This window comes from Oncorhynchus nerka, unplaced genomic scaffold (genome assembly GCF_034236695.1).
Source record: "Oncorhynchus nerka isolate Pitt River unplaced genomic scaffold, Oner_Uvic_2.0 unplaced_scaffold_1724, whole genome shotgun sequence".
In the NCBI taxonomy this organism is placed as follows: Eukaryota; Metazoa; Chordata; class Actinopteri; order Salmoniformes; family Salmonidae; genus Oncorhynchus; species Oncorhynchus nerka.
This window is the reverse complement of record NW_027039601.1, coordinates 11,244-37,429: the sequence shown is the minus strand read 5'-3', so window position 1 is coordinate 37,429 and position 26,186 is coordinate 11,244. Positions and strand designations below refer to the sequence as shown.

Genomic DNA, 26,186 nt, shown 5'->3' with positions numbered 1-26,186 from the left:
TCAGGAGTCACAGATAATGATACTAGAGTATTCAGGAGTCACAGATAATGATACTACAGTATTCAGGAGTCACAGATAATGATACTAGAGTATTCAGGAGTCACAGATAATGATACTAGAGTATTCAGGTGTCACAGATAATGATACTACATGAGTACTAATGACATTACAGTATTCAGGAGTCACAGATAATGACACTAGTATAATGATAATGATACTACAGTATTCAGGAGTCACAGATAATGATACTACAGTATTCCGGAGTCACAGATAATGACATTACAGTTCAGGTCTAACAGGAGTCACAGATAATGACACTACAGTATTCAGGAGTCACAGATAATGATACTACAGTATTCAGGAGTCACAGATAATGATACTACAGTATTCAGGAGTCACAGATAATGACACTACAGTATTCAGGAGTCACAGATAATGACATTACAGTATCAGGAGTCACAGATAAAAACACTGCAGTACAGTCGAACTGGAGTCACAGATAATGACACTACAGTATTCAGGAGTCACAGATAATGACTACAGTATTCAGGAGTCACAGATAATGACACTGAGTATAGTCTACAGATAAAAACACTCAGTATGTCGTAGGAGTCACAGATAATGATACTACAGTATTCAGGAGTCACAGATAATGATACTACAGTATTCAGGAGTCACAGATAATGATACTACAGTATTCAGGAGTCACAGATAATGATACTACAGTATTCAGGAGTCACAGACAATGATACTAGAGTATTCAGGAGTCACAGATAATGACACGACAGTATTCAGGAGTCACAGGTAATGACATTAGAGTATTCAGGAGTCACAGGTAATGACATTACATTATTCAGGAGTCACAGACAATGACATTACAGTATTCAGGAGTCACAGATAGTGTACATAACCAGATGTGCTAAAACATAGATAATGTATAGTATAGTGTACAGTGTACATAACCAGATGTGTTAAAACATAGATAATGTATAGTATAGTGTACAGTGTACATAACCAGATGTGTTAAAACGTAGATAATGACATTACAGTATAGTCTAACAGGAGTCATAGATAATGTATAGTATAGTGTACAGTGTACATAACCAGACGTGTTAAAACGTAGATAATGACATTACAGTATAGTCTAACAGGAGTCACAGATAATGTATAGTATATAGTGTACATATAGTGTATAGTGTAACATATTCAGCACGAGACAGCAGTTTCCCTGATGACAACCTACCTGAGCTCCTTGGGATCGAAGACCAGTTTGACGTCGTTCACGATGGTGGGGACGTATCTCAACGCTGCGCCCTGGACAAAACAAAACCATTAGGATGATCCCTGATCTTAAAGGTGATTAGATGACCAACTGGGTAACAGCCCTGACCCTCACTAGAATGTTGAACATGCTAACTACAATATCACAATATTTTGTATGACAGGATGTGTCATTATGCTTGTCTAGAGCCATCAGTCATTATGCTTGTCTAGAGCCATCAGTCATTATGCTTGTCTAGAGCCATCAGTCATTATGCTTGTCTAGAGCCATCAGTCATTATGCTTGTCTAGAGCCATCAGTCATTATGCTTGTCTAGAGTCATTATGCTTGTCTAGAGCCATCAGTCATTATGCTTGTCTAGAGCCATCAGTCATTATGCTTGTCTAGAGCCATCAGTCATTATGCTTGTCTAGAGCCATCAGTCGTTATGCTTGTCTAGAGCCATCAGTCATTATGCTTGTCTAGAGCCATCAGTCATTATGCTTGTCAAGAGCCATCAGTCATTATGCTTGTCTAGAGCCATCAGTCGTTATGCTTGTCTAGAGCAATCAGTCATTATGCTTGTCTAGAGCCATCAGTCATTATGGTTGTCTAGAGCCATCAGTCATTATGCTTGTCTAGAGCCATCAGTCGTTATGGTTGTCTAGAGCCATCAGTCATTATGCTTGTCTAGAGCCATTATGCTTGTCTAGAGTCATCAGTCATTATGCTTGTCTAGAGTCATCAGTCATTATGCTTGTCTAGAGCCATCAGTCATTATGCTTGTCTAGAGCCATCAGTCATTATGCTTGTCTAGAGCCATCAGTCGTTATGCTTGTCTAGAGCCATCAGTCATTATGCTTGTCTAGAGCCATCAGTCATTATGCTTGTCTAGAGCCATCAGTCATTATGCTTGTCTAGAGCCATCAGTCATTATGCTTGTCTAGAGCCATCAGTCATTATGCTTGTCTAGAGCCATCAGTCATTATGCTTGTCTAGAGCCATCAGTCGTTATGCTTGTCTAGAGTCATCAGTCATTATGCTTGTCTAGAGTCATCAGTCATTATGGTTGTCTAGAGTCGTTATGCTTGTCTAGAGCCATCAGTCGTTATGCTTGTCTAGAACCATCAGTCGTTATGCTTGTCTAGAACCATCAGTCATTATGCTTGTCTAGAGTCGTTATGCTTGTCTAGAGCCATCAGTCGTTATGCTTGTCTAGAGCCATCAGTCGTTATGCTTGTCTAGAGCCATCAGTCATTATGCTTGTCTAGAGCCATCAGTCGTTATGCTTGTCTAGAGCCATCAGTCGTTATGCTTGTCTAGAGCCATCAGTCGTTATGCTTGTCTAGAGCCATCAGTCGTTATGCTTGTCTAGAGTCATCAGTCATTATGCTTGTCTAGAGCCATCAGTCATTATGCTTGTCTAGAGTCATCAGTCATTATGCTTGTCTAGAGCCATCAGTCATTATGGTTGTCTAGAGCCATCAGTCATTATGCTTGTCTAGAGTCATCAGTCATTATGCTTGTCTAGAGTCGTTATGCTTGTCTAGAGTCATTATGCTTGTCTAGAGTCATCAGTCATTATGCTTGTCTAGAGTCATCAGTCATTATGCTTGTCTAGAGTCATCAGTCATTATGCTTGTCTAGAGTCATCAGTCATTATGGTTGTCTAGAGTCATCAGTCATTATGCTTGTCTAGAGCCATCAGTCGTTATGCTTGTCTAGAGTCATTATGCTTGTCTAGAGCCATCAGTCATTATGCTTGTCTAGAGCCATCAGTCGTTATGCTTGTCTAGATCCATCAGTCATTATGCTTGTCTAGAGCCATCAGTCGTTATGCTTGTCTAGAGTCATCAGTCATTATGCTTGTCTAGAGTCGTTATGCTTGTCTAGAGTCATTATGCTTGTCTAGAGTCATCAGTCATTATGCTTGTCTAGAGTCATCAGTCATTATGCTTGTCTAGAGTCATCAGTCATTATGCTTGTCTAGAGTCATCAGTCATTATGGTTGTCTAGAGTCGTTATGCTTGTCTAGAGCCATCAGTCGTTATGCTTGTCTAGAACCATCAGTCGTTATGCTTGTCTAGAACCATCAGTCATTATGCTTGTCTAGAGTCGTTATGGTTGTCTAGAGCCATCAGTCGTTATGCTTGTCTAGAGCCATCAGTCGTTATGCTTGTCTAGAGCCATCAGTCATTATGCTTGTCTAGAGCCATCAGTCGTTATGCTTGTCTAGAGCCATCAGTCGTTATGCTTGTCTAGAGCCATCAGTCATTATGGTTGTCTAGAGCCATCAGTCATTATGCTTGTCTAGAGTCATTATGCTTGTCTAGAGTCATCAGTTGTTATGCTTGTCTAGAGTCATCAGTCATTATGCTTGTCTAGAGTCGTTATGCTTGTCTAGAGTCATTATGCTTGTCTAGAGTCATCAGTCATTATGCTTGTCTAGAGCCATCAGTCATTATGGTTGTCTAGAGCCATCAGTCATTATGCTTGTCTAGAGCCATCAGTCGTTATGCTTGTCTAGAGTCATTATGCTTGTCTAGAGCCATCAGTCATTATGCTTGTCTAGAGCCATCAGTCGTTATGCTTGTCTAGATCCATCAGTCATTATGCTTGTCTAGAGCCATCAGTCGTTATGCTTGTCTAGAGTCATCAGTCATTATGCTTGTCTAGAGCCATCAGTCATTATGCTTGTCTAGAGCCATCAGTCATTATGCTTGTCTAGAGCCATCAGTCATTATGCTTGTCTAGAGCCATCAGTCGTTATGCTTGTCTAGAGCCATCAGTCATTATGCTTGTCTAGAGTCATTATGCTTGTCTTATGCTTGTCTAGAGCCATCAGTCATTATGCTTGTCTAGAGCCATCAGTCATTATGCTTGTCTAGAGCCATCAGTCATTATGCTTGTCTAGAGCCATCAGTCATTATGCTTGTCTAGAGCCATCAGTCATTATGCTTGTCTAGAGCCATCAGTCATTATGCTTGTCTAGAGCCATCAGTCATTATGCTTGTCTAGAGTCATCAGTCATTATGCTTGTCTAGTCATCAGTCATTATGCTTGTCTAGAGCCATCAGTCATTATGCTTGTCTAGAGTCATTATGCTTGTCTAGAGCCATCAGTCATTATGCTTGTCTAGAGCCATCAGTCATTATGCTTGTCTAGAGCCATCAGTCATTATGCTTGTCTAGAGTCATCAGTCATTATGCTTGTCTAGAGCCATCAGTCATTATGCTTGTCTAGAGCCATCAGTCATTATGCTTGTCTAGAGTCATTATGCTTGTCTAGAGCCATCAGTCATTATGCTTGTCTAGAGCCATCAGTCATTATGCTTGTCTAGAGTCATCTAGAGTCAGTCATATGCTTGTCTAGAGTCATTATGCTTGTCTAGAGCCATCAGTCATTATGCTTGTCTAGAGTCATCAGTCATTATGCTTGTCTAGAGTCATCAGAGTCATTATGCTTGTCTAGAGTCATCAGTCATTATGCTTGTCTAGAGCCATCAGTCATTATGCTTGTCTAGAGCCATCAGTTATGCTTGTCTAGAGTCATCAGTCATTATGCTTGTCTAGAGTCATTATGCTTGTCTAGAGTCATCAGTCATTATGCTTGTCTAGAGTCAGCTCATCAGTCATTATGCTTGTCTAGAGTCATTATGCAGAGCCATCAGTTTATGCTTGTCTAGAGTCATCAGTCGTTATGCTTGTCTAGAGTCATCAGTCATTATGCTTGTCTAGAGTCATTATGCTTGTCTAGAGCCATCATCATTATGCTTGTCTAGAGTCATCAGTCATTATGCTTGTCTAGAGCCATCAGTCATTATGCTTGTCTAGAGCCATCAGTCATTATGCTTGTCTAGAGCCATCAGTCATTATGCTTGTCTAGAGCCATCAGTCATTATGCTTGTCTAGAGCCATCAGTCATTATGCTTGTCTAGAGTCATTATGCTTGTCTAGAGCCATCAGTCATTATGCTTGTCTAGAGTCATCAGTCGTTATGCTTGTCTAGAGTCATCAGTCATTATGCTTGTCTAGAGTCATCAGTCATTATGCTTGTCTAGAGTCATTATGCTTGTCTAGAGCCATCAGTCATTATGCTTGTCTAGAGTCATTATGCTTGTCTAGAGCCATCAGTCATTATGCTTGTCTAGAGCCATCAGTCATTATGCTTGTCTAGAGCCATCAGTCGTTATGCTTGTCTAGAGCCATCAGCTTGTCGTTATGCTTGTCTAGAGCCATCAGTCATTATGCTTGTCTAGAGCCATCAGTCATTATGCTTGTCTAGAGTCATCAGTCATTATGCTTGTCTAGAGCCATCAGTCATTATGCTTGTCTAGAGCCATCAGTCATTATGCTTGTCTAGAGTCATCAGTCATTATGCTTGTCTAGAGCCATCAGTCATTATGCTTGTCTAGAGTCATTATGCTTGTCTAGAGTCATCAGTCATTATGCTTGTCTAGAGTCATCAGTCATTATGCTTGTCTAGAGCCATCAGTCATTATGCTTGTCTAGAGTCATTATGCTTGTCTAGAGCCATCAGTCATTATGCTTGTCTAGAGCCATCAGTCATTATGCTTGTCTAGAGCCATCAGTCATTATGCTTGTCTAGAGCCATCAGTCATTATGCTTGTCTAGAGCCATCAGTCGTTATGCTTGTCTAGAGTCATCAGTCATGCTTGTCTAGAGCCATCAGTCATTATGCTTGTCTAGAGTCAGTCATTATGCTTGTCTAGAGCCATCAGTCATTATGCTTGTCTAGAGTCATCAGTCATTATGCTTGTCTAGAGTCATCAGTCATTATGCTTGTCTAGAGTCATTATGCTTGTCTAGAGTCATCAGTCATTATGCTTGTCTAGAGTCATTATGCTTGTCTAGAGCCATCAGTCATTATGCTTGTCTAGAGTCATCTTGTTATGCTTGTCTAGAGAGTCATTATGCTTGTCTAGAGCCATCAGTCATTATGCTTGTCTAGAGTCATCAGTCATTATGCTTGTCTAGAGTCATCAGTCATTATGCTTGTCTAGAGCCATCAGTCATTATGGTTGTCTAGAGTCATCAGTCGTTATGCTTGTCTAGAGTCATTATGCTTGTCTAGAGTCATTATGCTTGTTGTCTAGAGTCATTATGCTTGTCTAGAGTCATCAGTCATTATGCTTGTCTAGAGCCATCAGTCATTATGCTTGTCTAGAGCCATCAGTCGTTTATGCTTGTCTAGAGTCATCAGTCATTATGCTTGTCTAGAGCCATATGCTTGTCTAGAGTCATTATGCTTGTCTAGAGTCATCAGTCATTATGCTTGTCTAGAGCCATCAGTCGTTATGCTTGTCTAGAGTCATTATGCTTGTCTAGAGCCATCAGTCATTATGCTTGTCTAGAGTCATCAGTCGTTATGCTTGTCTAGAGTCATTATGCTTGTCTAGAGCCATCAGTCATTATGGTTGTCTAGAGTCATCAGTCGTTATGCTTGTCTAGAGTCATTATGCTTGTCTAGAGTCATTATGCTTGTCTAGAGTCATTATGCTTGTCTAGAGTCATCAGTCATTATGCTTGTCTAGAGCCATCAGTCATTATGCTTGTCTAGAGCCATCAGCCGTTATGCTTGTCTAGAGTCATCAGTTGTTATGCTTGTCTAGAGCCATCAGTCATTATGCTTGTCTAGAGTCATCAGTCATTATGCTTGTCTAGAGCCATCAGTCATTATGCTTGTCTAGAGCCATCAGTCATTATGCTTGTCTAGAGCCATCAGTCGTTATGCTTGTCAAGAACCATCAGTCGTTATGCTTGTCTAGAGCCATCAGTCGTTATGCTTGTCTAGAGCCATCAGTCGTTATGCTTGTCTAGAGTCATTATGCTTGTCTAGAGCCATCAGTCATTATGCTTGTCTAGAGTCATTATGCTTGTCTAGAGTCATCAGTCATTATGCTTGTCTAGAGTCATCAGTCATTATGCTTGTCTAGAGTCATCAGTCATTATGCTTGTCTAGAGTCATTATGCTTGTCTAGAGCCATCAGTCATTATGCTTGTCTAGAGCCATCAGTCATTATGCTTGTCTAGAGCCATCAGTCGTTATGCTTGTCTAGAGCCATCAGTCGTTATGCTTGTCTAGAGTCATTTATGCTTGTCTAGAGCCATCAGTCATTATGCTTGTCTAGAGTCATTATGCTTGTCTAGAGCCATCAGTCATTATGCTTGTCTAGAGTCATTATGCTTGTCTAGAGTCATCAGTCATTATGCTTGTCTAGAGTCATCAGTCATTATGCTTGTCTAGAGTCATCAGTCATTATGCTTGTCTAGAGTCATTATGCTTGTCTAGAGTCATCAGTCATTATGCTTGTCTAGAGTCATTATGCTTGTCTAGAGCCATCAGTCATTATGGTTGTCTAGAGTCATCAGTCGTTATGCTTGTCTAGAGTCATTATGCTTGTCTAGAGCCATCAGTCATTATGGTTGTCTAGAGTCATCAGTCGTTATGCTTGTCTAGAGTCATTATGCTTGTCTAGAGCCATCAGTCATTATGGTTGTCTAGAGTCATCAGTCGTTATGCTTGTCTAGAGTCATTATGCTTGTCTAGAGTCATTATGCATGTCTAGAGTCATTATGCTTGTCTAGAGTCATCAGTCATTATGCTTGTCTAGAGCCATCAGTCATTATGCTTGTCTAGAGCCATCAGTCGTTATGCTTGTCTAGAGTCATCAGTCGTTATGCTTGTCTAGAGTCATTATGCTTGTCTAGAGTCATTATGCTTGTCTAGAGTCATCAGTCGTTATGCTTGTCTAGAGTCATCAGTCGTTATGCTTGTCTAGAGTCATCAGTTGTTATGCTTGTCTAGAGTCATCAGTCATTATGCTTGTCTAGAGTCATTATGCTTGTCTAGAGTCATCAGTCGTTATGCTTGTCTAGAGTCATTATGCTTGTCTAGAGCCATCAGTCATTATGCTTGTCTAGAGTCATCAGTCATTATGCTTGTCTAGAGCCATCAGTCATTATGCTTGTCTAGAGCCATCAGTCATTATGCTTGTCTAGAGCCATCAGTCGTTATGCTTGTCTAGAACCATCAGTCGTTATGCTTGTCTAGAGCCATCAGTCGTTATGCTTGTCTAGAGTCATCAGTCATTATGCTTGTCTAGAGTCATCAGTCATTATGCTTGTCTAGAGTCATTATGCTTGTCTAGAGCCATCAGTCATTATGCTTGTCTAGAGTCATTATGCTTGTCTAGAGTCATCAGAGCTTGTCATCAGTCATTATGCTTGTCTAGAGTCATCAGTTATGCAGAGTTCATGTTGTCAGTCATATGCTTGTCTAGAGCCAGTCAGTCATTATGCTTGTCTAGAGCCATCAGTCATTATGCTTGTCTAGAGTCATTATGCTTGTCTAGAGCCATCAGTCATTATGCTTGTCTAGAGTCATCAGTCATTATGCTTGTCTAGAGCCATCAGTCATTATGCTTGTCTAGAGCCATCAGTCATTATGCTTGTCTAGAGCCATCAGTCGTTATGCTTGTCTAGAACCATCAGTCATTATGCTTGTCTAGAACCATCAGTCATTATGCTTGTCTAGAGCCATCAGTCATTATGCTTGTCTAGAGCCATCAGTCGTTATGCTTGTCTAGAGCCATCAGTCATTATGCTTGTCTAGAGCCATCAGTCATTATGCTTGTCTAGAGCCATCAGTCGTTATGCTTGTCTAGAGCCATCAGTCGTTATGCTTGTCTAGAGTCATTATGCTTGTCTAGAGTCATCAGTCATTATGCTTGTCTAGAGCCATCAGTCATTATGCTTGTCTAGAGCCATCAGTCATTATGCTTGTCTAGAGCCAGAGTCATTATGCTTGTCTAGAGCCATCAGTCATTATGCTTGTCTAGAGCCATCAGTCATTATGCTTGTCTAGAGCCATCAGTCGTTATGCTTGTCTAGAGCCATCAGAGCCATCAGTATGCTTGTCTAGAGCATCAGTCATTATGCTTGTCTAGAGCCATCAGTCATTATGCTTGTCTAGAGCCATCAGTCATTATGCTTGTCTAGAGTCATTATGCTTGCTTGTCTAGAGTCATTATGCTTGTCTAGAGCCATCAGTCATTATGGTTGTCTAGAGTCATCAGTCATTATGCTTGTCTAGAGTCATTATGCAGAGTCATTATGCTTGTCTAGAGTCATCAGTCATTATGCTTGTCTAGAGCCATCAGTCGTTATGCTTGTCTAGAGCCATCAGTCGTTATGCTTGTCTAGAGTCATCAGTCGTTATGCTTGTCTAGAGTCATTATGCTTGTCTAGAGTCATCAGTCGTTATGCTTGTCTAGAGTCATTATGCTTGTCTAGAGTCATCAGTCATTATGCTTGTCTAGAGCCATCAGTCGTTATGCTTGTCTAGAGTCATCAGTCGTTATGCTTGTCTAGAGTCATCAGTCGTTATGCTTGTCTAGAGTCATTATGCTTGTCTAGAGTCATTATGCTTGTCTAGAGTCATCAGTCATTATGCTTGTCTAGAGCCATCAGTCATTATGCTTGTCTAGAGCCATCAGCCGTTATGCTTGTCTAGAGTCATCAGTTGTTATGCTTGTCTAGAGCCATCAGTCGTTATGCTTGTCTAGAGTCATCAGTCATTATGCTTGTCTAGAGCCATCAGTCATTATGCTTGTCTAGAGCCATCAGTCGTTATGCTTGTCTAGAGCCATCAGTCGTTATGCTTGTCTAGAACCATCAGTCGTTATGCTTGTCTAGAGCCATCAGTCGTTATGCTTGTCTAGAGCCATCAGTCGTTATGCTTGTCTAGAGTCATTATGCTTGTCTAGAGCCATCAGTCATTATGCTTGTCTAGAGTCATTATGCTTGTCTAGAGTCATCAGTCATTATGCTTGTCTAGAGTCATCAGTCATTATGCTTGTCTAGAGCCATCAGTCGTTATGCTTGTCTAGAACCATCAGTCGTTATGCTTGTCTAGAGCCATCAGTCGTTATGCTTGTCTAGAGCCATCAGTCGTTATGCTTGTCTAGAGTCATTATGCTTGTCTAGAGCCATCAGTCATTATGCTTGTCTAGAGTCATTATGCTTGTCTAGAGTCATCAGTCATTATGCTTGTCTAGAGTCATCAGTCATTATGCTTGTCTAGAGTCATCAGTCATTATGCTTGTCTAGAGTCATTATGCTTGTCTAGAGCCATCAGTCATTATGCTTGTCTAGAGCCATCAGTCATTATGCTTGTCTAGAGCCATCAGTCGTTATGCTTGTCTAGAACCATCAGTCGTTATGCTTGTCTAGAGCCATCAGTCGTTATGCTTGTCTAGAGCCATCAGTCGTTATGCTTGTCTAGAGTCATTATGCTTGTCTAGAGCCATCAGTCATTATGCTTGTCTAGAGTCATTATGCTTGTCTAGAGTCATCAGTCATTATGCTTGTCTAGAGTCATCAGTCATTATGCTTGTCTAGAGTCATTATGCTTGTCTAGAGCCATCAGTCATTATGCTTGTCTAGAGTCATCAGTCATTATGCTTGTCTAGAGTCATCAGTCGTTATGCTTGTCTAGAGTCATCAGTCATTATGCTTGTCTAGAGTCATCAGTCATTATGCTTGTCTAGAGTCATTATGCTTGTCTAGAGCCATCAGTCATTATGCTTGTCTAGAGTCATTATGCTTGTCTAGAGTCATTATGCTTGTCTAGAGCCATCAGTCATTATGCTTGTCTAGAGTCATCAGTCGTTATGCTTGTCTAGAGTCATTATGCTTGTCTAGAGCCATCAGTCATTATGGTTGTCTAGAGTCATCAGTCGTTATGCTTGTCTAGAGTCATTATGCTTGTCTAGAGTCATTATGCATGTCTAGAGTCATTATGCTTGTCTAGAGTCATCAGTCATTATGCTTGTCTAGAGCCATCAGTCATTATGCTTGTCTAGAGCCATCAGTCGTTATGCTTGTCTAGAGTCATCAGTCGTTATGCTTGTCTAGAGTCATTATGCTTGTCTAGAGTCATTATGCTTGTCTAGAGTCATCAGTCATTATGCTTGTCTAGAGTCATTATGCTTGTCTAGAGCCATCAGTCATTATGCTTGTCTAGAGCCATCAGTCGTTATGCTTGTCTAGAGCCATCAGTAATTAGGAGGGGAGGGAGGGAGGGAGGGAGGGATATCAGAAAATACCTTGAGGAGGAGCTAAAGAGGAAGAACGCAGAGAAGCCCCGGGACACAGAACAGGTCAGAGAGCGCATGAGAGAGCGAGAGAGATACGTCGGGACACAGAACAGGCCAGAGAGAGAACACAGACATAGATAACAGTTGCAGAAGAAATACATATGAACACAGAGGGGAGGGAGGCACATGGAGAGATCTATTCAGATAGACAATGAATAAAGAGGGGAGGGAGCCACATGGAGAGATCTATTCAGATAGACAATGAATAAAGAGTGGAACAACACACAGACAACAATAGGAGATACAGTACCAGTCAAAAGTCTGGACACATCTACTTATTCCAGTTTTTTTTTTTTACTATTTTCTACATTGTAGAATAATAAGTGAAAACTAATGAAATAACACATATGGAATCATGTAGTAAACAAAAAAGTGTTAATTATACAAATCAAAATATATTGTATATTTCAAATAGCCACCCTTTGCCTTGATGACAGCTTTGCACACTCTTGGCATTCTCTCAACCAGCTTCATGAGGTAGTCACCTGGAATGCATTTCCATTAACAGGTGTGCCTTGTTAAAAGTTAATTTGTGGAATTTCTTTCCTTTCTTAATGCGTTTGAGCCAATCAGTTGTGTTATGTTGTGACAAGGCATGGGTGGTATACAGAAGATAGACCTATTTGGTAAAAAAAAAACAGCTCAAATAAGCAAAGACAAACGACAGTCCATCATTACTTTAAGACATGAAGGTCAGTCAATCCTGGGAAATTTTCAAGAACTTTTAACGTTTCTTCAAATGCAGTAACAAAAACCATCAAGCGCTGTGATTAAACTGGCTCTCATGAGGACCGCCACAGGAAAAGAAGACCCAGAATTACCTCTGCTGCAGAGGATACGTTCATTAGAGTTAACTGCACCTCAGATTGCAGCCCAAATAAATGCTTCAGAGTTAAAGTAACAGACACATCTCAACATCAACTGTTCAGAGACTTGCTTGGATATGAACTACTTTGAAGAATCTAAATTCTAAAATATTTTTGTTTAACACTTTTTTGTTGTTACTACATGATTCCATATGTGTTATTTCATAGTTTTTTGATGTCTTCACTATTATTCTACATTGTAGAACATAGTACAAAAATATAGAAAAACCCTTGAATGAGTAGATGTGTCCAAACTATGGACTGGCTCTATATATTGTCCTTTACTCCTAGGAGAGCATGATACATATGGACCGATTAATTAGGGACGATTTCAAGTTTTCATGACAATCAGTAATCAGCCTTGTTGGACGCCGATTATGGCCGATTACATTGCTCCACGAGGAAACTAGTTAACTAGTGGTTGATGATATTACTAGGTTAACCAATTACTAGGTTGAATATTACTGTTAACCAGCTGCCCTGCAAGTTGCATATAATCAATGTGGTGCCCGCTAATTTATCATCGAATCACAGCCTACTTCAACTTCGCCAAACAGGGGGATGGTTTTTACAAAAACTATTTGATGAAAAAACCATAAACATCTTAAAATCAATACACAGATGTATATATTTTTAAACCTGTATATTTAGTTCAAAGAAATTCATGTCAGCAGGCAACATTAACCAGGTGAAGTTGTGTAACTTCCCCATAAACGTCTTAAAATCAATACACAGAGTCAGGGTATATGCAGCAGTTTGGGCCGTCTGGCAGAGTTCAAAGTATATGCAGCAGTTTGCAACATTCTGGCAGAGTCAGGGTATATGCAGCAGTTTGGGCCGTCTGGCAGAGTCAGGGTATATGCAGCAGTTTGGGCCGTCTGGCAGAGTCAGGGTATATGCAACAGTTTGGGCCGTCTGGCTCGTTGCCAACTAATTTGCCAGAATTTTACGTAATTATGACATAACATTGAAGGTTGTGCAATGTAACAGGAATATTTAGACTTAAGGACGCCACCCGTTAGATAAAATACGTAATGGTTCCGTATTTCACTGAACGAATAAACGTTTTGTTTTCAAAAATGATAGTTTCCGGAAATTGACCATATTAATGACCCAAGGCTCGTATTTCTGTGTCATTATGTTATAATTAAGTCTATGATTTGATAGAGCAGTCTGACTGAGGCAGCAGCAGGCTCGTAAACATTCATTCAAACTTTACTGCGTTTGCCAGCAGCTCTTAGCAATGCTTGATGCACAGAGCTGTTATGACTTCAACCCTATCAACTCCTAAGATTAGGCTGGCAATACTAAAGTGCCTATTAGAACATCCAATAGTGAAAGGTATATGACATGCAAATGGTATAGAGAGAAATAGTCCTATAATTCCTATAATAATTACAACCTAAAACTTTTTACCTGGGGAATATTGAAGACTCATGTTGAAAGGAACCACCAACTTTCATTTGTTCTCATGTTCTGAGCAAGGAACTGAAACGTTAGCTTTCTTATATGGCACATATTGCACTTTTACTTTCTTCTCCAAAACTTAGTTTTTGCATTATTTAAACCAAATTGAACATGTTTCATTATTTACTTGAGGCTAAATAGATTTTATTTATGTATTATATTAAGTTAAAATAAAAGTGTTCATTGTTCATTCAGTATTGTTGTAATTGTCATTATTACAAATATATATATTTTTAAAAATTAGAAAAAATATTAGGCCAATTAATCAGTATTGGCTTTTTTTGGTCCTCCAATAATCGGTATCGGTGTTGAAAAATCATAATTGGTCGACCTCTACTATAGACACATAGTGGACATGAGATGGGAACTAGAGACTGATATACACAGGGAGACAAAATACCATGGAAACACAAAAGGCATCACTCTGAAGCAGAGCCAGACTATATGATTGATGTCCTACCTTCACCATGCCTGTGTTCTCAGAGTTGATGTTCATCATGTCATTGAAGGAAGTGAAGAGATTCCTCAAGGACTCCATGAAGTCTGCTTCTCCTTTGTTCTCATACAGTCTGGGGAGAGAGGAGAGACGGATGGACGGACAGAGGGAGATAGGAGGGAGAAGAGGAGAGATGGATGGATGGAGGGAGTTAGGAGGGAGAAGAGGAGAGACGGATGGACGGACGGAGGGAGAAGAGGAGAGATGGATGGATGGATGGAGACATGGATGGATGGAGGGAGGGAGGGAGGGAGGGGAGAGACGGATGGACGGAGGGAGGGGAGGGAGGGAGGAGGAGGGAGAGGAGAGACGGATGGACGGAGGGAGGGAGGTAGGAGGGAGAGGAGAGATGGATGGATGGAGGGAAGGAGGTAGGAGGGAGAGATGGATGGATGGAGGGAAGGAGGTAGGAGGGAGAAGAGGAGAGATGGATGGAGGGACGAGGGAGAAGAGGAGAGATGGATGGAGGGACGGGGGAGAAGAGGAGAGATGGATGGAGGGAGAGGAGAGAGAAGAGGAGAGATGGATGGAGGAGAAGAGGGAGACGATGGATGGATGGATGGAGGGAGGGAGAGGAGGAGGGAGGAGGAGGGAGGGAGGAGGAGGAGGAGAGATGGATGGATGGAGGGAGAAGAGGAGATGGATGGATGGAGGGAGAAGAGGAGAGACGGATGGGATGGACGGAGGGATGGATAGAAGGAGAGGAGAGAGGATGGAGAGAGGGGATGGATGGAGGGAGAGGGGATGGATGGAGGGATGGAGGGAGGGAGGATGGAGGGATGGATGGAGGGAGAGAGGGATGTAGGGAGAGGAGAGAGGGATGGGGAGAAAGATGTTGGGAAGAGGGATAAGAGGAGAGAGGGGAGGTAGAAGAGAATTTAGGAAGAGAGTGGGAGAGAGAGAGGAGTGGAGATTGAAAGGGAGGAGAGGAGAGAGGGGTGGTAGGAGAGAATGAGGAAGAGAGTGGGAGAGAGAAAGGAGTGGAGAGAGAAAGGGAGGAGGAATTAAAAACCGATGATTTAGAGACCTTTCATGAAGTCCCTCCACACACAGAGACGTGCTGTTAGCTCACACAGAGATGTAAACAGGCCCCCTGTAGCCGGTTGCCAGTAGGCCACTTCTCTGTCATTGTTATATCACAGTTCTCTACCCATCAAACCAGGGCCCACTGACTGTAGGCTCAGCATGGGTTCTCCATGCAAATACCAAACAAGACCAAAATACCTTGATCATTGCTGATCATCGTTAGCATCTAAAACAAGCGGGCTACTCCAGCCTGTCTGCTTCCAGCGCCAAAAACAGGGAAAACAACGGCAAGTCCTGGCATACCAAAAGACGTATATTAATGAATTAATTAGCATATTCATCTGGAATACTTTACGTAGGGGGAAGAACAGTTCATGTGATTTATTGATGCGATGCGATCGCCAGGTACAAGGCTTTGTAACTGTTTTATAATGAAGGAATCAGGCCAGACGAGGTGTGGTATATGGCCATTATACCACGGCTAAGGGCTGTTCTTACCCATGACGCAACGTGGAGGGCCTGGACACAGCCCTTAGCCGTGGTATATGGCCATATATCACAAACCCCCGAGGTGCCTTATTGCTGTTATAAACTGCTTACCAACCTAACCATATGCTAACCATATGCTAACCACATCACGTCGAGCATTGGCTACACAGCGGGAAATGGTTCAACTCTGAGACTGTCGATCCCTACAGAATAAGAGCAAATCTTAGACACGAATTACTAGTCCGCAGCTAGATATAATTAATATAATTATCAACTGTGTGTAGTGACTCTTTTGTCTTTCCCGCTCTTTCTCAGTCCCCCACCCCACTTCCCAGCCCACACCCACTTCCCAGTCCACACCCACTTCCCAGCCCACACCCACTTCCCAGCCACACCCACTTCCCAGCCCACACCACTTCCCAGCCCACACCCACTTCCCAGTCCACACCCACTTCCCAGCCCACACCCACTTCCCAGCCCACACCCACTTCCCAGTCCACACCCACTTCCCAGTCCACACCCACTTCCCAGCCCACACCCACTTCCCAGCCCACACCCACTTCCCAGCCCACACCCACTTCCCTTTGTCCACCAAGCCGTCATATTGGCTGAGCCCACTAGGGAACCTCGTCATTTCCTCGTAACCAGATCTACTGTTTGTTTGTTTATGCATTTCTGTGAATGTAAATAAATGATTAAGACAATTGGTTTATGGATGACTCATAGTGAACACTGGGTTCGTGCAGATAACCAACAATTTACGACGTTTGGAATGAGACTAACGCGAGGTGAAGAAAAATTCATTCATTTAAATACTAACTGATCAGATGTTAAAATATCTGAAGAGTTATAATTAGGAAAATTATACATTTGTAATCTGAATATTTTCCGTGGTGCCCCGACTTCCTAGTTAATTACATTTACATGATTAGTATAATCACGTAATAATAATTACAGAGAATTGATTTGATTAAATACCAGTTTTCACTTTTAATGATACCAAAGACACGACAGTATGGAGGAATCTGGACTGTAACAGTTTGTATGGAGGCATCTGGACTGTAACAGTTTGTATGGAGGAATCTGGACTGTAACAGTTTGTATGGAGGAAGAATCTGGACTGTAACAGTTTGTATGGAGGCAGAACCTGGACTGTGACAGTTTGTATGGAGGCAGAACCTGGACTGTAACAGTTTGTATGGAGGCAGAATCTGGACTGTAACAGTTTGTATGGAGGCAGAATCTGGACTGTAACAGTTTGTATGGAGGCAGAATCTGGACTGTAACAGTTTGTATGGAGGCAGAATCTGGACTGTAACAGTTTGTATGGAGGCAGAATCTGGACTGTAACAGTTTGTATGGAGGCAGAATCTGGACTGTAACAGTTTGTATGGAGGCAGAATCTGGACTGTAACAGTTTGTATGGAGGAATCTGGACTGTAACAGTTTGTATGGAGGAATCTGGACTGTAACAGTTTGTATGGAGGAATCTGGACTGTAACAGTTTGTATGGAGGCAGAATCTGGACTGTAACAGTTTGTATGGAGGCAGAATCTGGACTGTAACAGTTTGTATGGAGGCAGAATCTGGACTGTAACAGTTTGTATGGAGGCAGAATCTGGACTGTAACAGTTTGTATGGAGGCAGAATCTGGACTGTAACAGTTTGTATGGAGGCAGAACCTGGACTGTAACAGTTTGTATGGAGGCAGAATCTGGACTGTAACAGTTTGTATGGAGGAAGAATCTGGACTGTAACAGTTTGTATGGAGGCAGAATCTGGACTGTAACAGTTTGTATGGAGGCAGAATCTGGACTGTAACAGTTTGTATGGAGGCAGAATCTGGACTGTAACAGTTTGTATGGGCAGAATCTGGTAACAGTTTGTATGGAAGAATCTGGACTGTAACAGTTTGTATGGAGGCAGAATCTGGACTGTAACAGTTTGTATGGAGGCAGAATCTGGACTGTAACAGTTTGTATGGAGGCAGAATCTGGACTGTAACAGTTTGTATGGAGGCAGAATCTGGACTGTAACAGTTTGTATGGAGGCAGAATCTGGACTGTAACAGTTTGTATGGAGGCAGAATCTGGACTGTAACAGTTTGTATGGAGGCATCTGGACTGTAACAGTTTGTATGGAGGAATCTGGACTGTAACAGTTTGTATGGAGGCATCTGGACTGTAACAGTTTGTATGGAGGCAGAATCTGGACTGTAACAGTTTGTATGGAGGCAGAATCTGGACTGTAACAGTTTGTATGGAGGCAGAATCTGGACTGTAACAGTTTGTATGGAGGCAGAATCTGGACTGTAACAGTTTGTATGGAGGCAGAACCTGGACTGTGACAGTTTGTATGGAGGCAGAATCTGGACTGTAACAGTTTGTATGGTGGCAGAACCTGAAACTGCATCCCTGTAACTCTGTGTACGGTGCAAGACAGGAGATTAGGCCTCTATTCTCTCATCCCCACAACATGGCTTATATCCCAATACCTTACACAACGGATGTAAATCTCCCCAAACGGGAACGAAACTATAAAACGAGCTGCTTTGTGGGGGAATAAAAACTAATGATGTGTGTCTACCATCTCTGGAGTGTTACTGAGTAAAACACACGTTACTCTATAATCTACTTCCTGCTACACTGCTGAGGGGGACAAGACATGTTTAGAGGGGGTTACTTCCTGCTATACTGCTGAGGGGGACAAGACATGTTTAGAGGGGGTTACTTCCTGCTATACTGCTGAGGGGGACAAGACATGTTTAGAGGGGGTTACTTCCTGCTATACTGCTGAGGGGGACAAGACATGTTTAGAGGGGGTTACTTCCTCCTATACTGCTGAGGGGGACAAGACATGTTTAGAGGGGGTTACTTCCTGCTACACTGCTGAGGGGGACAAGACATGTTTAGAGGGGTTACTTCCTCCTATACTGCTGAGGGGGACAAGACATGTTTAGAGGGGGTTACTTCCTCCTACACTGCTGAGGGGACAAGACATGTTTAGAGGGGTTACTTCCTCCTACACTGCTGAGGGGGACAAGACATGTTTAGAGGGGGTTACTTCCTCCTACACTGCTGAGGGGGACAAGACATGTTTAGAGGGGGTTACTTCCTCCTACACTGCTGAGGGGGACAAGACATGTTTAGAGGGGGACAAGACATGTTTAGAGGGTGTTACTTCCTGCTACACTGCTGAGGGGGACAAGACATGTTTAGAGGGGGTTACTTCCTGCTATACTGCTGCTGAGGGGACAAGAGGGGGACAAGTGTTTAGAGGGGTTACTTCCTGCTATACTGCTGAGGGGGACAAGACATGTTTAGAGGGGTTACTTCCTGCTATACTGCTGAGGGGACAAGACATGTTTAGAGGGGGTTACTTCCTGCTATACTGCTGAGGGGGACAAGACGTGTTTAGAGGGGGTTACTTCCTGCTACACTGCTGAGGGGGACAAGACATGTTTAGAGGGGGTTACTTCCTGCTACACTGCTGAGGGGGACAAGAAGGTATCCACATTACTTGACCTTGTCCACATGTTGTTTTATTACAGCCTCAATTGAAAATGAATTCAATGTAGATGTTGTGTCACGGTCCTACACACAATACCCCATGTTCATGTTAAAAATGGAATGATGTTTTTAGACATAATAATGATAAGTATTCAACCCCTTTGTTATGACGAGCCGAAATCAGTTCAGGAGTAAAAAATGTGCTTAACAAGTAACATAATCAGTTGCATGGACTCTGGGTGCAATAACAGGGTTTAACATTTTTAATGACTACCCCAACACATACAATTATCTGTAAAGTCCCTCAGTCAAGCAGTGAATTTCAAACACAGATTCAACGACAAAGACCAAGGAGGGTTTTCCAATGCCTCGCAAAGAAAGGAACCTATTGGTAGATGGGAAAAACTAATTAAAAGCAGACATTGAATATCCCTTTGAGCATGGTGAAGTTATTAATTACACTTTGGATGGTGTATCAATATATCCAGTTACTACATAGATACAGACCTCCTTCCTAACTCAGTTGCCGGAGAGGAAGGAAACCACTCAGGGATTTTAGCATGAGGCCAATTGTGACTTGTGACAGTAACAGAGTTTAATGGCTCCGATAGGAGAAAACTGAGGATGGATCAACAACATTGCAGTTACTCCACAATAATAACCTAAAAGACAGAATGAAAAGAAGGAAGCCTGTAGTACATAATAAAATATTCCAAACATACATCCTGTTTGCAATAAGGCACTAAAGTAAAACTGCAAAACCTTTGGCAAAGAAATCAACTTTATCATCTGAATACAAAAGAGTTCTGTTTTGGGCAAATCCACACTAAATATTTTCAAGCATGGTGGTATTGGCTGCATCATGTTATGGGTATGCTTGTCATCGGCAAGGACTAGAGAGATCTTTAGCATAAAAATAAACAAAACAGAGGTAAGCACAGGCTAAACCTGGTTCAGTCTGCTTTCCAAAGGACACTGGGAGAGTAATTCACCTTAAAGCAGGACAATAACCTCAAAACACAAGGTCATATCGACACTGGAGTTGCTTTCCAAGATGACATTGAATGTTCCTGAGGGGCCAGGTTTAAGTTTCGACTGAAATCGGCTTGAAAATCCATGTCAAGGGGGTGTAGGGGTGTGTAGGGGTGTGTAGGGGTGTGTAGTGTGTAAGGGGGTATAGGGGGTGTAGGGGTGGTGGGGGTAGGGGGTGTAGGGGTGTAGGGGTGTGTAGGGGGTATAGGGGGTGTAGGGGTATGTAGGGGTGTGTAGGGGGTGTGTGTGTACACTTACTGGTTGAAGAGGACCCTGGAACGCACTATAAACTTGAATATGTACTCCAGAGCTTTCATGGCCTTCAGCAGCTGTTCCGTCAGCTTCTCTGCATTCTCCACATAGTTCTTCAAAACCTTGGTCAGCTTCCTGAAGAACATACACATGTACATATGTATTTAGATACATATACACACATATATATACATATATATATATATACATATATATATATATATAAATATATATATATATATATATATATATATATATATATATATATATATATATATATATATATATATATATATATATATATATATATATATATATATATATATACATATATATATATATATATATATACATATATATATATATATATATATATATATATATATATATATACATATATACATATATATATATATATACATATATACATATATATATATATATATATACATATATATACATATATATATATATATATATACATATATATATATATATATATATACATATATATACACATTTATATATATACATATATATACATATATATATATATATATATACATATATATATATATATATATATATATATATATATATATATTTATATACATTATATACATACATACATACATACATACATACATACATACATACATACATACAGTGGGGCAAAAAAGTATTTAGTCAGCCACCAATTGTGCAAGTTCTCCCACTTAAAAAGATGAGAGGCCTCCCCTTCTCTCCCCTCCCCTCCTACATAGTAGTTTAGGACGGTGGTTTGCTTCCTGGTGAAATCCAAATTCAAGCAGTTGATCATCCATTCTGGGATGTTCTGGAAACCCGTTACGAACCCACCTCACCGAGATGCTCCTACGTTGTGTTCAGTTGTATTCGTTCACATTGAACGCGTACAGCATTTATTAACAGCTGTTGGCATGCCGATGGAGTCCCGCGTTATGCACATGGCCTTGGTACACGGTTATGCTCCAACAGGGAGAAGAAGAAGCGGGGGCCTCCCGGGTGGCGCAGTGGTTAAGGGCGCTGTACTGCATCGCCAGCTGTGCCACCAGAGACTCTGGGTTCGCGCCCAGGCTCTGTCGTAACCGGCCTGTGGGGTTAATTGGCCTAGCGTCGCCCGGGTTAGGGAGGGTTTGGCCGGTAGGGAAATCCTTGTCTCATCGCGCTCCAGCGACTCCTGCGGCGGGCCGGGCGCAGTGCGCGCTAACCAAGGTTGCCAGGTGTTTCCTCCGACACATTGGTGCGGCTGGCTTCCGGGTTGGATGGCGCTGTGTTAAGAAGCAGTGCGGCTAGGCTGGGTTGTGTATCGGAGGACGCATGACTTTCAACCTTCGTTTCTCCCGAGCCCGTACGGGAGTTGTAGCCATATGACAAGATAGTAGCTACTAACAATTGGATACCATGAAATTGGGGAGAAAAAGGGTTAAAAAAAAGATATCATTTAAAAAGGAGAAGAAGAAGCAGCATGATGAAAACATCATCCACACCAAGTTCCCAGGAAAAAGGACCAACCCCCCCCCCGGCTCATTATAGAGTGGACAAAACATTAGGAACACTTTCCTTATATATACACTAGCAGCAGCACAACACACATTTTGCCCTCAGAACAGCCACAATTGCAATGTGTTTAAAAGCGTTCTACAGGGATGCTGGCCCACGTCGACTCCAACGCTTCCCACAGTTGGGTGGTGGACCGTTCTTGATAATCACAGGAAACTGTTGAGTGTGGAAGATCCGCCTTGCCACCTACTACCAGACCCCGTCCAAAGCCACCTACTACCAGACCCCGTCCAAAGGCACCTACTACCAGACCCCGTCCAAAGGCACCTACTACCAGACCCCGTCCAAAGGCACCTAATTATCATGTCTTCCCCAGTCACCCTCTGAATGGTACACATACACAATCCATGTCTCAATTATCTCAAGGCTTAGAAATCCTTCTTTAACCAGTCTCCTCCCCTTCACCTACATGTCTCCTCCCCTTCACCTACATGTCTCCTCCCCTTCACCTACATGTCTCCTCCCTTCACCTACATGTCTCCTCCCCTTCACCTACATGTCTCCTCCCCTTCAACCATTTGTCTCCTCCCCTTCAACCACATTTGTCTCCTCCCCTTCACCTACATGCCTCCTCCCCTTCACCTACATGCCTCCTCCCCTTCACCTACATGCCTCCTCCCCTTCATCTACATGCCTCCTCCCCTTCATCTACATGTCTCCTCCCCCCTCATCTACATGTCTCCTCCCCCCATCTACATGTCTCCCCCCCATCTATCTACATGTCTCCTCCCCCATCTGCATGTCTCCTCCCCCTATCATGTCTCCTCCCCCTATCCATGTCTCCTCCCCCTATCTGCATGTCTCCTCCCCCATCTGCATGTCTCCTCCCCCTATCTGCATGTCTCCTCCCCCTATCTGCATGTCTCCTCCCCCTATCTACATGTCTCCTCCCCCTATCTGCATGTCTCCTCCCCCTCCCCTCCCCCTATCTGCATGTCTCTCCTCCCTCCTCCCCCTATCTACATGTCTCCTCCCCCTATCTACATGTCTCCTCCCCTATCTACATGTCTCCTCCCCCTATCTACATGTCTCCTCCCCTATCTACATGTCTCCTCCCCCTATCTACATGTCTCCTCCCCCTATCTACATGTCTCCTCCCCCTCCCCCCCCCATATCTACATGTCTCCTCCCCCTATCTACATGTCATGTCTCCTCCCCCTATCTACATGTCTCCTCCCCCTATCTACATGTCTCCTCCCCCTATCTACATGTCCCCCCCCCATCTACATGTCTCCTCCCCCCATCTACATGTCTCCTCCTTCATCTACACTGATTGAAGTGGATTTAACAGGTGACATCAATAAGGGATCATATATTTCACCTGGATTCACCTGGTCAGTCTATATCACGGAAAAAGCAGGTGTTCCTAATGTTTTGTCCACTCAGTACATTTCTCCAGCAGTAATAAGCTGTACTCACGTGTACGCCAGAGTAGCACTGAAATGCTTCCTTATGTAGGTCTCAAGGACGGGGTTAAAGTGCTGAAACTTTCTGTCTGCAATGAGTCCAATTATGAATACCTGCCAGAATCAAAACAGAAACACAGTCATTAAAAACACAAACCGTACGGTCACAAGAGTCGGGATGCAAAACTAGACCTTTTCTTTCTTCATTGAAAATGGACAAAAAAAGGAGAGAGAGATTGGAAATGAGATTGGAAATAATGAAAAGCCAATTTTCTCTGTATTCTATTATTTTCTCCCCAGATAATGTAAGACGCAGTAGTCGTTCTTCCTCTCTGTAGTTTCTCTCTGGATAAGAGGAGCCGGCTGGTAATTACCTAGTCAAAGTAGACCATTACAAAACCACATCACATAACAGTTGCTGATACAGGCTTTGTACAATAAAGGTGCGTCAGAAGTTCAAATCAATGAAATAGTTACAAAAAGACATTGGGATGATGATTTAATATTATATAGTACGAGAACCAGCTCTATTAATGTAGAGATATTTAGTCGACTACTTCTTTCAGCTTTAGAGAGATGTGTTTTAATTAAGACTGTGTCTGGCTGGAAAATACATGGGCTGTAGGATCTCATGCACGGTGTGTGTGTGTGTGTGTGTGTGGGTGTGTGTGTGTCACGGTGTGTGTGTGTGTGTGTGGGTGAGTGTGTGGGTGTGTGTGTGTAATACGATCCACCCTGTGATGTCACTTATCTGTGGTATAGACTACGGTCTGATGGCTCAAATACTTCATTCAGTGGAACGTTATCTATTAGGTAGGCCTCCCAACAGGTAGGGTAGGCCTCCCAACAGGTAGGGTAGGCCTCCCAACAGGTAGGCCAGGCCTCCCAACAGGTAGGGTAGGCCTCCCAACAGGTAGGCCAGGCCTCCCAACAGGTAGGCCAGGCCTCCCAACAGGTAGGGTAGGCCTCCCAACAGGTAGGCCAGGCCTCCCAACAGGTAGGCCAGGCCTCCCAACAGGTAGGCCAGGCCTCCCAACAGGTAGGGTAGGCCTCCCAACAGGTAGGCCAGGCCTCCCAACAGGTAGGCCAGGCCTCCCAACAGGTAGGCCAGGCCTCCCAACAGGTAGGGTAGGCCTCCCAACAGGTAGGCCAGGCCTCCCAACAGGCAGGCCTCCCAACAGGCAGGCCTCCCAACAGGCAGGCCTCCCAACAGGTAGGCCTCCCAACAGGCAGGCCTCCCAACAGGTAGGCCTCCCAACAGGCAGGCCTCCCAACAGGTAGGCCTCCCAACAGGTAGGCCTCCCTGTCCTCTGGTTGTCTCTAACCCAGGACCTGTCTTGTCTCTGGCACATAGCTAACATTCCTTAATGGTGGTAAGGTGTGTATTTAGCATACTTTCAAAACCACACAATGCCTGAGGCAGACCAGAGGCAGAGAGACAATCTGGGACAACTTTTCTGTATTCTGTTTGTCCACACGGGATACTGTGAATCTATGTCAACTTTCTCTTTGACAACACACGCATACATTAGTAATGTGTATGAGTCATAGCTGTATGATACGGCCACACCGCCACAGTCTGGTACAACAGTATAATATCCTAACACACGAAACAGAACAAAATCAAATATTTAATGTGTGTGTGTGTGTGTGTTTTAAAAAACAACCTGTACTTACCAAGGAATCAAACACCAGGGTGTCAAACGTGTCACTGTCTGAGTTCTCCATCATAATGTTAAACAGGGCATCAAGGGTGTCCTGCAGAAACTACAAGGACAAGAAACACAACGTGTTACAACAGAGAGAGGATATAAGTCCACGTCTAAAACAGCACCCTATTCCCTTATGGGGCTCTGCCAAAAGCAGTACACTATATGGGCAATAGGTTGCCATTTGAGAAGCACAAGTCATTGAAAAAAAAATCATGCATAAACATTCATTCTCATTGTCTGTCCATTCATTCATTCTCATTGTCTGTCTATTCATTCATTCTCTTTGTCTGTCTATTCATTCATTGCCATCCCCTAGTCAGACTCGGGTGGCGTGCATATTATCCACTGCTTCCGAGGATATGACTCGCTATATTACTCGGACCCTGGACAATAAAGTATACGAGCTCAGGGCGAGGATCACCTTCCAGAGAGACATCGGGGACTGTAACATACTCTGTTTAACGGAATCATGGCTCTCTTCTGGAGTTGTCCCCCTCCATTCAGCCAGCGGGGTTCTCCGTCCATCGAGAGGAGAACGGCGGAGGGATTTGATTTATGATTAACAACTCATGTTGTGATTTTGTTAACGTACAGGAAGTCCTTTTTGTTCTCCCCATCTGGAACACCTCACCATCAAATGCCGACCATGATTAGTGTTGTGTCAACAACGCAGCCACTGCCAGCTAGCCTACAAAGTCAACAACGCAGCCACTGCCAGCTAGCCTACTTCAGCAGTACTGTATCATTTTAATCATTTTAGTCAATAAGATTCTTGCTACGTAAGCTTAACTTTCTGAACATTCGAGACGTGTAGTCCACTTGTCATTCCAATCTCCTTTGCATTAGCGTAGCCTCTTGTGTAGCCTGTCAACTATGTGTCTGTCTATCCCTGTTCTCTCCTCTCTGCAC

General features: G+C 42.7%; 1 protein-coding gene across 2 annotated transcripts; it reads right to left on the bottom strand.

Moving 5' to 3' along the window:
- Positions 1–1,218: 1,218 nt before the first annotated feature.
- On the bottom strand, positions 1,219–25,360 carry LOC135568052 (dedicator of cytokinesis protein 1-like). Of its 2 annotated transcripts, XM_065015076.1 has the most exons (5): positions 25,243–25,359; positions 23,579–23,679; positions 20,585–20,713; positions 14,235–14,343; positions 1,219–1,314 (listed from the first exon to the last, which is right to left on the bottom strand). In XM_065015076.1, the coding sequence occupies exons 1-5, from the start codon at positions 25,294–25,296 to the stop codon at positions 1,240–1,242; spliced, it is 468 nt and encodes a 155-aa protein (XP_064871148.1). In that variant the 5' UTR covers positions 25,297–25,359; the 3' UTR covers positions 1,219–1,239. The 2 variants fall into 2 exon arrangements, with proteins under 2 accessions (XP_064871148.1, XP_064871149.1); XM_065015077.1 differs by lacking the exons at positions 1,219–1,314; positions 14,235–14,343 and adding an exon at positions 19,513–19,679 and having other exon boundaries at positions 25,243–25,360.
- Positions 25,361–26,186: the final 826 nt, after the last annotated feature.

Excerpts from the sequence above, each read along its gene's own strand:
- LOC135568052 (XM_065015076.1), bottom strand. The coding sequence starts at position 25,296 with ATGATGGAGAACTCAGACAGTGACACGTTTGACACCCTGGTGTTTGAT. Across the intron at positions 23,680-25,242 it reads CCCTGGTGTTTGATTCCTTG|GTATTCATAATTGGACTCAT; the intron begins GTAAGTACAGGT and ends TGATTCTGGCAG. Across the intron at positions 1,315-14,234 it reads AGAACACAGGCATGGTGAAG|GGCGCAGCGTTGAGATACGT; the intron begins GTAGGACATCAA and ends TGTTTTGTCCAG.